Source organism: Phalaenopsis equestris, unplaced genomic scaffold (assembly GCF_001263595.1).
Source record: "Phalaenopsis equestris unplaced genomic scaffold, ASM126359v1 Scaffold000271, whole genome shotgun sequence".
NCBI lineage: Eukaryota > Viridiplantae > Streptophyta > Magnoliopsida > Asparagales > Orchidaceae > Phalaenopsis > Phalaenopsis equestris.
Window position 1 is genome coordinate 5,991 of NW_018164713.1, and position 11,297 is coordinate 17,287.

Consider the following 11,297-nt stretch of genomic DNA (forward strand, 5'->3'; position numbering starts at 1 on the left):
AATTAAATAAATTCTAACTAATCAAATTTTATTTAAATAATCTATCATATATGATATGCTATCATTCGAAATTAATATCAAATATTTAACAAGTTATTTATTGAATAACAAACGGGTTTGTTCGTGAGCACAAATGAAAAAGTTTAATTATATTCATGTTTAATTCATTTAACCATCAAACTTTTAAAAAATGTTGAAGCTTGTTTATTTACATGATCAAGTCTTAATCGAGATGAGTTCGAATTGTTTATCGAGTGTATTAGTTCATTTACAGCCCGTATACAAAGTAGCAAGTTCGACCCAACAGCAACTTTCCCCACAACATTATAGAATAACTACTGAGAAGTATTTACCCTTGTCATTTCCATTTTATTTTCACTTCTATGCCAAGAGCTCATTTTATGTTCACCGCCTGTAAGTCAGTCCAGTTCATCTACTACAAAGTAGTGATTTTAGTTTCATTTCTATTTGCATCAACCAAATAATGAATACAGAAATTCCCATCGTTTTTCATTTTTTTTAACAAACCAGTGATGAATTGCACGCATTTTCATTAGTGAACAGGGACTTAAGTAGTTTAGTTGCTGAATCCTAGGTGCTTCAAATTAAATAAGAGAATTTGACATAATGGAGCTTTACCGTTACATCCATAAACCCAGGTTCATCTCTAACCTGGCTTTCTTTAATGTAAGTTCCGATTCTTCACAGAGGCAGGAAATTATGCTTTCCCTATAAATTCAACATCAAACAACAGAGTTGAATCTGGGGGAATAATGCAAGTACCTGAACCAAGCAAAACCATGTCAGAAGAATAATCTCAACAATGAAAAAGTTGCCCAACAAAGTTATTCACAATAAAGCTCATTAGGCATTTGATAGTCATTTGAATGGGTTGTCATTTTTCTTAATTTGTGATTCACAGCTTCGTTATTATGAGCAGGATGCCAACTAGCATTTCAGAATTAGGACCTGTCAAGTTTGAGCTGAAGAATTTCGGTACAGAATTGATAATTTTTGGATTTTAAGAAATATTCTTCAGTTTAGTGGTGTAAAGATTAATATTTAGCTCATTCATTCATCACTGTTGGTTTCATGTCCAAATTAAAATGATTGACAGCGATATTAGATCCATAATCAATAATAAAACTTACGATAAATTATATGAAATAAATCCACAGTTAGAATTTTTGTTTTTATTTCTTAGCTAGCTTGTAGGAGATTGGCAATTAGCATTGAGGAGTCATAGAAGAGGAATTTAGAAACTTTTTTTTTTTTTTTTGCTTCATTATATTTTGGAGTTCACTGAAGAATATGGCAAGCGGCTGGTGTGCTCAGCACCCTGAAACTGAGTGCTTAAACAAAATGTAAAATAGCAGACAATATAAAAAAAAAAAGAGTAAACAATGGCAGCATGAGAAAATCAATGGCTATTTAATTTCAACAATGTAACCAGTAGAGCACACTGTAAATGGAAAGCAAAGAAGGAAAGCTTACCTCCTTTACAACCTGCACCTCTGACTCCGTATCCAAGTTCTGGAGGTAGTTTCAATGTGCGCTTGCCACCTATACCGAAAACGGAAAAGAAGCGGCACCTCATCATCACTGTCAAAGTGGAAAATAAATAAATAAAAAAAAGCTTGGGGCGATGCTTATACCTGCAAGCATTGGAGGAATTCCCTCGCCACCTAAAATACCCTGATCCCATCCTTTAATCACCTGAGAAAGAAGCTTCAATTCAGTTAAGGGCTCATTTTTTTGCTTGTAAATAGAAAACTTGTTTAGGAAATGATAACTTTATTCACTCATCTTACATGAAAGAAAAAAAATATATTTTTAAGTGAATTTTGAGAAGCTTGTGGAGTTAGAAATCGGTGTTGGTTTCTAAGTATGGTTGTTAAAATAGAAATGCATTATAAAAGAAATAAACTTAAAAGGAAATGTATGTATTGAAAAGTAAAAAAAAATTGTTTGAATGAATACAGTATAAACGCATAAATTTGCAATTATGTGTTTGGGTGGGTACAAAGCAAAATAAATGTAGTATAAGCATCATAAGAGACGAATGACCAATAGCAGTTGACAGCCAGAAGGAGGCAATAACAGATGGCGGGCTATGCCATCGGAAGGAGACGAGGCCTGCGGCAAGGATGCAGGCGAGGGCAGCAGCGACGATGATGACAAGTGGGCAGAGAACTGCAATGAAGACAGGCGAGCAACGGAGGGTGACGTCGAATAGCCAACAAAGGTTAGAACAGACAGATGGTGGGTTGCAGCAACATCCAGTGGGCAGCGAGTTGCACCAACCACCAATTATAGGTGACGGGCGGCAGCAGAAAATGGGAGACGGCGACCAATAGCCCAAGGGGGCAATATTGAGCTGACAAGCTACGACAATAATGGCAGACAATACTTTACACAAAGTAGTGTACATATACATTAAAATTGAACTGGAGAATGAACTCCAAATGCGATGTAATGTACACTGCATTTGCTTTTCTTTCAACTCAAAATCAGGATTTTCAAAACTCTTGTATAAGGAAAGCAAATGCACTCTTTCGTTACCAACCAAATAGCCCCATAACAAACTTTATCAAAACATTATTTCTAACTTCAATCAACAAAAAAGTCCTAAAAAAGTATTAAAAGGCAATCCAATTCTCATGGAAAGCACAAGAATCTATTTAGGAGATGAAACTTTTCTGGCAAGCAGACAACACTCATCCTTAATTTTTTTATCATAAAAAGAAATACTTCAAATGTTAATTGTGTAAAAAAATGTTAAAATTTTCTTCATAAATTGTTGTTAGGCATTAATTTTATGATGTAAAATCTAATATTGAAAATATATATTAGAAATTTAACCAACAGACAATTTTTATTGCTTGACAATCTCAATTATTTGTATTTTTATTTTTATTTTTATAATTTTGATGTTGAATACACTAAGCTGATATTAATTCTTTGCTTGAAATTTTAGCCCAAGACTTTGCATTGTTGGAGGTGGAGCCCGGTTAGGCACAATAAAAAATAAAGGAAATAACTTAACTGCTCCCGCCAAGTGCTTTCCCGCCTTGCCCTAGTCCCGTTTCGCGAAATGTCACCGCTCTCTGACTTTGATTCGCGAAACGACGTCGTTCCTGCTCTTTAAGTCGCGAACAAGACCCTTCTTCGGAACTGCTTCAGCGATTGACTGCACTATGTGATATCTGAAGAATCACAGGATGCACTATTATTGACAGTTCATAGTTCTATTGAAGACTTGATATTGAATTCAGGGGCTTTGAATATGGTAGGAAATCTATCAAAGGCCACAGTGCAGGACAGTGATAGAAGTGAAGAGGAAAGTGGGTCTGGGACACCCATTCCTATTGTTCCACAGATAGATGTTGAAGAACCATAGAACTATGAAAAAATCTTGCAAGATGAAAGTTCAAGCAAGTGGGAGTTGACAGAACTTCCACCAAGAAAGAAGACATTACACAACAAGTGGGTGTACCAGGTAAATACTGAGTTTGATGGCAGTAAGAGGTACAAGGCTGAACTTGTTGAAAAAGGCTTTTAGTAGAGGTAGAATATTGTCCATGCAGTGAGAGTTGTAAACAGAGACAGAAATAATCCAAGAAATAGCTTGGAGGTGTAAGGCTATTTGGACCCTGCTGATATGTTGATTTAAGGTGTTACTCTTGAGAAACTGAAGTTGTGTACTGCTTCAGTTATTCTTCTGGAGTGACAACAGAGGCTTTGAGTTGCAGAGGTGGAGGATTCAAGTTGAAAGATTCGTGGATGATTCATGGTAGAGGATTTATGTTTGAAGAAAAAGGGTGACGCAGCCAGTGAAGGATATCGGTTTGAGGAAGAATACTTTGTAGTCTGTTTACCGGTCTCCAAGTAGGAGATTTGTTGAAGGTGGAGTCCGGTTAGGCACAAAAAAAAGGAAATAACTTACCTGGTCCAGCCAAGTTCTTTCCCCTTCCGTTTCGCGAAACGTCACCACTCTCTGCCTTTGATTTGCGAAACGACGACGTTCCTGCTCTTTAAGTTGCGAATAAGACCCTTCTCCGGAACTACTTCAGCGATTGACTGCTAGAGGAGGCTTGCGGCCGTTTTTGTGTTTCCTTAGGATAGACGAAGAGTTCTTCGGGTTACCTTGGGATAGAGGAAGAAGGAAGAAGAAAGAAGAAGAAGAAGATTGTTCTTCCTTGACTTCTTCTTGGTGACTTATGGCAGAAGAGAAATTGAGGTTTATTTCTCTTGTAAGTTTGTCTTCTTCGGTGTATCTCGGTGTAGAGTTTCTTCGGTGTATCTCGGTGTAGAGAGAGAAGAACAGAGAGAAAAGAAGAGAGAGCAACGAAATGAGAGATTCCTCTTGTAAGTATAAGTTGAGGTGATCGACTGGTGTACATTCCTCAAGTAGTAAAATTCTCCGCAACTCCGTGGACGTAGGCAATTTGCCGGACCACGTAAATTTGTGTGTTCTTTTCTAGTGTGATTTTTTCTCGTTCTATTTTTCACTTCATCAATCGTTCTCCTGTTTAATTTATATATATACCACAACAACTGGTGTATATATTTAGATCTCGCCACAACATGCATGGATGGGAACGAATGGATTTTCTACATCAAAGTTAAAAAAGGCAACATGAATGGCAAATAACAATTAAAGAAAATGGCAATATTCTTTGTGGTCGAGGATGTCCACTACCACTAAAAAACAGATTCAGCAAATAAGGCGAAGCACATTATATGTGGTGCCAAGTACAAATGAAAGAAGAGATTTGTCATCTCCATGATTTCAGCAATTTATAATAGAATCTTCCTTAAAATCCCAGAAAGAAATTAGAACCGTAAAACTGATATATAATAGCCGGTCTTTGTAAGAAAATTTAAGCAAGTAACAAATCTAGTTTTGTAGGAATTTCTCTTTCCTACTATTGCAACCTTCCTGAAAGTTGTGTATTGTCTATCTCTCTCCAATTCCGCAAGTAATAAATAAATGTCATTTCTTCTATAACAATTTATTTATATGTCTTTTGGTATAATATCCATAAAAGGCTAAATTAACTTCAAAACATTTTGTATATTTGACGTAAAATTAAAGAAAAATTAGCGAAAGATCTTGGAAAGAAAAAGTTTCAAGATAATTTGATACAACTTTGGTCAGGATGGGCCTTAAAGCTGTTGGATTTGCCTTAAGAAGGCTGTAATACCATTTTGTCATTTATAACACTAACCTGAAAGCGAATCCAACATTTTCAAAGCCCACCCTGATAAAAGTTTGGTAAAGGTGTCCTAACACAATCATTTTCCTCAAAATTTTTTATCAATCCTATAAATTCGTTGACCATTCTAGCTGGTGACATCTTGAACTAAAACTTCTAATGTCATAACTCAAAACAGCATTATTTGATGAATCCTAAAAAATTTTCGCAGTGACCCCTAAAAGGGATTATTTTAACGAAGAACAATAATACAGACATTAAAATTTCTAAATATAAAATATCTTTTAAATAGGGAATACAAATATAAGTGGTCTATTCATTCATGTAAATTGGAAGAGTATCCGCTGACTAATGTGTTTTGCTTGTGCTTTTGCAATAATTATGATTATATCGATGAAAGACACTGAAATGAGACCAGGAAGACTGATCTGGTAAGGCACCCACACCCACCCTATATCTTTATCTTTCATACATAGTCATTTTGTCCCTAGCTCGTCGTCCTATTACTTCTTGCTTATTTATTTAGCTTCTTGGCTTGCCCCAGAATCTACTATCCAAATCTAACTGAATGTAAGCGAAAAGCACTCGTTTTCTTTTATAATTGGGATTGGGGCTTACCAACTCTAGCGCCTCTATCTTTCAAGCACAGTTGAATGAAAATAGCATCTTTTTGGCATACAAAGGGAAATAATCGATCTATTTACCTTACCCCTTGAAACTTTGTATGTTGTTTGATCCGTCTATTCACTCTTCTTAATATGCTTATTCTCTGACCAAAAATGTCATGCCATGCAACAACTTCATATTCTTTTCTTTGGCAAATTTCTCGCAACTTCAACTGTAAACCCATGGCCACCTTCTAGCAAAGAATACAAGACATTTTCTAGGCCTAGAGCTATGTATATGTTTCAATGTCAATGAAAGAATTGGTTTAGGAAGTTTTTTTAAGTAAATGAAGTGTGTCAATCCTTTCCTATACAAAATCTACCAAACCGGTGAAGTACATGATCTAGCCCTTTCTAATGTGAGAAATTTACAGAATGTGGCTTTCTTTTTCAGAAAGAGGCATTTACATGGATTTTTCTTGGTCTTGTGTTTATAATGGCTATTGAATGATCTTGGGCGATTGCTTTTGTCCATATAATGCATGCAAGTATAGTTTTTGGTTGGGCGGGCTCGATGGCTCTATATGAATTAGCGGGTTTTTGTCCCACTAACCTTGTTCTTGATCCCTTGTGGAGACAAAACGTGTTTGTTATACCCTTCATGACTTGTTTCGAAATAACCAATTAGTAGGGGAGCTGGAGTATCTAAGGAGGAACTCTAAAAAATCTGGGTATTTGGAGTTATGAAGACGTGACAGAGACACATATTGTGGTTTCTGACTTGTGCTTCTTGGCAATTATCCAACATTGGGTAGGTATCTAGAAAGATTTTGTTATGAATGTACGAGAAAAACTTCTTTGTGCCCAAGATCTTTGTAATTCATTTTCTTACCATCCATTATGGATTTCTACATTTCAAACTCACTAGACAGGAGAGCTTACTTGCCCACTAGATTCATTAACAAAATTTTTAGTTTGCCACGGTGAAAAAAATAGCTTGAAAACATGCTAGCTAGCTTGCCTAGCGCCTTATGATTGCTGGAATTTTCATCCTATGTTGGCTCATAATCTTAATCTTTCCCTGCCTTGAGAGTAAGAAAAAAAATAGAGGTTTGCACATCTCTAACACCTTTCTTTTCTTCAACAACTAGGTACGCAATTCGCCATGAAAGCTCTTGATGATCTGAGGTACTTTATCGGTATTGAGGTTTCTAAAACATCTCATGGGTACAACATGAGCTAACATAAACCTTTGAGTTGATTTGTTCGATTTAATGCTACATACTACTTACTATAGAGGGTCGAAACTTCTGAAAGTTCATACTTCATTATTCTTCACATGTTCCCACATTTTCTTGAATTAAAACAAACCCATCTACCTTACTGTCAAGCGAGCTGATATTGCTCATGCAGTTCCTAATAAAGTAAGCTGGCGCCTCTACTTCCAAATAGAGCGCACTATTCAAATCTCAAAACTAGAGTGCGTAAGCAAATAAGCAGTAGTTTGTTGGATGAGATTTGTCGAGTGCAGGGAATAAAGGCATAATAGTACTAGATAGTTCTAATCTTCCTTCGCAAACAAACTAAGACATGTGGTCTCAGCACAATTGTCCGCTCATAACTACCTCAGAAAAAAAAAGTACGAAAATCAACATGTTCCTGCATATGCCGGCTGACATCATCCCAGCAACCTTCTCAAGCTATATGCCTATTCTTACTCAATCTCGTGCTCAGGATTCTGTGATCGAGTGTGCTTGTCCTACTGTACTCCCAGAGCTTGATCTTATCTTACCAGTCTCTAATTCAAACTACCATCCCAATCCCAGCCTTGAGATGCCCTTTCCGCTGAGGAGGTTTTTATCAACTGCTCCTCCAGTTCCATCTCTTTAAAAAATACTTGGACTGATATTTTGATGTATGTCTGCTTAAGGAAGATCGAGCGAAAACAACATCATAGGATCAGAATGTTCCAGTTCAAAGCATTATTCTCCTCGCTAAAAATGACCGGTCTACTCTTATCTTACAAAGACAAAAGAGTTTCATCTCGTCATCAATATGATAAATGAAAAAGCAAAAACTAAAGCTTCTATAAAATGAAAAGAACTGACCCGCATTCCGTCTCCCACGGGTTTACACAATCTTTGTTTTTAGCCATGGGCAATTTAGAAAAAGATAGTTCACTTCTTTTTTCTTTCGATTCCGCATTTTGTTAGTTCGTGCCACCATTAACATATCTATCTTCATTTCTTTCTCAATAGCAAAAATTCCACCCTATAACTAGACTAAGTTCCTTCTAGTCCTTAAAAGGAGAAGTCATCTTTAGAATTTCTTGTTTCTAAAAGACCTATTTTTGCCCGAATTCTACCATTTTGAACCGGGTTTTTCCTCCTAGCTTCCATTTAGTGGGAGTGTCCTCCCATCAAGCCTATACTAAGTAAGTGTGACTATAATCATCTGTTTTTCAGGTTCTTAGAGCCGCTAAACGGTAGGAACAAACAGTGAGATAGCTCCAAGAATATTAATTATTTATACGGAATTACTGAAACCAATTTAATTTGATCTAATCTTTTATTATTTTTTATTACATTAATCATTAATTAGTAATCTACTAAGCTAATTAAATAATAATTTCTATTTAACTAATTTACATAAAAATAATAATTTAATTACATTCACATCTCCTTGACCTATATTAATTACAATAAAATTTATTAAATTATAACCAGCTTACGATAACATATCAATTAATTATTAATTTCATTAAAAATAATTCCTATATAAAAAATTAAACTAAAAGTAATATCAATTAGCTTATTTTAATTAGTAAGGCTGATTTCAATTTTAAATTAATATATCTATATCAAATTTTATTTACTTAATATTAATGATTTTAATTTATATTTTCTTATCAAATCCGGTTACACTAAATATATCATAATTATTATAAAATAAAAAGTGTATTCATAATTATTTAATAATTTACAAAATAATTTAAAATAATAAGTTTTATTTAATCAAATTAAATCACATATAATTTTGATTTAGTTAAATTAATATATTAGATTACTTAGGGCTTGTTTCGTGGTGGCTTTTAATAGAATTTATCACCGGATTTACTAAATTCAACCCAATGCGTAAATACAAGTATTTTGGAAATTTGGATTTAAGGCCCCAAGTTTTACTTTAGATTCGACTTAAATCTGGATCTACTAAAATCCAAGGGTAGGGGTGGACTTAACGAATTTACGATTTAAGGATTTACTAAATCCTAAGGCTAAAAACTACTTGCAGCCAAACATCCCTTTGTATTTATTATTTTTTTATTTTAAAAAAATTGAATTATGCAACCAAATATTATAAGTCGTACCAACATATCTAATTCTTCTCTATACCTTTCGCTTCTACCCACAACGCTTGTTGATAAAGTTGCGACTTGCTAAAATGGCATGGAGAAAATCACGACATATGAGGGAGAAGGGGAGTTCTTGAGGAGAAGTGTGGCCAAACCCTCTCTCTCTCCACCCTTCAGCTCCTAACAAATCCAATATTATGAAAATCATATCGGCCATTGAACTGAAAGAATGAGAGGTTTAAAACTTGATGCTTCAACTAGGGCCGAACCAAGGATTGAACGGATGACGTGATAAATATTAAAATTAATTTAATATGATTTAAATGATGCATAATATAAATATATGATAAATATGTGATAATAATAAAAATTAAACACACATAACATCTTTAATAATTATAAATTTACATTTTCATATAAAGGTCATGAAGGTATAATTATATATGTATTATAAATAGATAAATTGATTATATGCATCGCCTACTCAGATCAGTTGTCCGGGCATCTGCTTGTCAGTTGCAAGTCACCTCTGGTCCGGGGTTCGAATCCCTCTGGTGTAGGGTGTGGTACTCGAATAATTAAGTGCATGAGGGGTAGCCGAGGCTAATATCATACCCTCCGACCATTTTTTTATTTAATATATATATATATATATATATATATATATATATAAACCTACTATTAACCTCCTGATTTCAATTAAACCTAAACACAGTCACACACACGCAGATATATATATATATATATATATATATATATCAATAATTATTATAATAATTAATCAGAAAAAAAGTATATAAAATAAAAAAAAACAAAAGTTAAAATTTTTTTATAATATTCCTACTTTATAGTCCTATTTAATATTTTGAAAGTCCAGCCAATTTCTTCATTTTTGCAATTTTTTTAGTCCAACATCATTTAAAACTTAGCATTTCAATGTTATAGAAAAAAAAAGTTCTATAGCATAGCTCCTAAGTCACTTAGGTGGTGGGCATATAATGAATCACTTTGTTTACTCATACTAATTTTTATATTTAAGATTTTAAGTTCATAATTATATGTTTGACATAATATAATTTATAAAATTAAATTTTATATAAAAAGTTTAACAATGTAATTGGAAATAAAAAATAATTAAATAGATAAATGGAACCGAACAGTTCTTTAAAACCAAAACAAGTTTATCGGTGCGACTGGTCGTTCACATCAATTTTTATCGCTTCGATACAAAAATGGTTATCGAATCTAAAGTAAAACTTGGGGCCCAATTCATGATCAAACCGGTTGAATTGCCCGGTTCGTTCTGGTCTGGTTTTTAGAATCTTGACCAAAACACTCAAGGAAAAAAAAAAGTTAGAAGTCATGAAAAGAATTGTAGGCAAATACATCAACACGGGCATTCTTTCCCCCTTTCCCCTACTTTGTGTGTTTCTATTTGCTAAATCTCCTAAATTCTTTGAACTTGCAGATAGAGTAAATCCAGGATTTATACCAAACTAGAGGTCAAACGGGATTTAAAATTCCTTAGGATTTAAAATGTCCATTTCAAATGTTTGGCAATATTTACTAGAAATCCCGCATAAATCCTGCTCGGATCCAGCTACCAAATATCACCAAAGAGTAATTTTGCATCTATACAATCTACTTTACAGTCTTTTTTAGCGAACCAAGTAGCTGATTATGCAGCAACCTTAATCGAAATGTCCAAATCTGCATAAACTCAATGATAAAGTAAGAAGTCAAGAAGAATGGCATGCTTAATTACTATAAGCGAAAAGGATGTACCTCACCAACACCAACTCGAAAGGTGATCGGCTTCCCTCGATCATAGCTACTATCAAACACCTTTCCATTCTCCAATCTCCCCACATAGTGCGCCTTCCACATAAAAAAAACTTCATCAAAAGGGTAAAATATCAGAAGGAAATTTTTCTCACAGAGCAGAACCGTACTTTTATGAGAAGACCCTTAGTTGCCCCCCCGCCAGAGCCTACAACTCGGTCGCAGAAGGCAAGGCCGGAGGGAGAAACCGTGAGCGTGCAGTCAGGCTCTGATGGTCTTTCAGTGGCAATGGCCGAAGAAGGAAGGATAAGAGAGGAGACATCGAGCAAGGAGGCGAAG

At 34.7% G+C, this 11,297-nt stretch overlaps 1 protein-coding gene across 1 annotated transcript in view; it reads right to left on the minus strand.

Moving 5' to 3' along the window:
• Nucleotides 1–300: 300 nt before the first annotated feature.
• The window catches only part of LOC110024718 (peptidyl-prolyl cis-trans isomerase FKBP13, chloroplastic-like), a gene marked incomplete in the record, with an annotated part of 11,251 nt that continues 254 nt past the window's right edge, over nt 301–11,297 (minus strand). Inside the window, 5 exon segments of the mRNA XM_020724844.1 lie at nt 301–783; nt 1,495–1,563; nt 1,656–1,716; nt 10,962–11,054; nt 11,129–11,297. Coding sequence (XP_020580503.1) covers nt 719–783; nt 1,495–1,563; nt 1,656–1,716; nt 10,962–11,054; nt 11,129–11,297 — 457 coding nt within the window.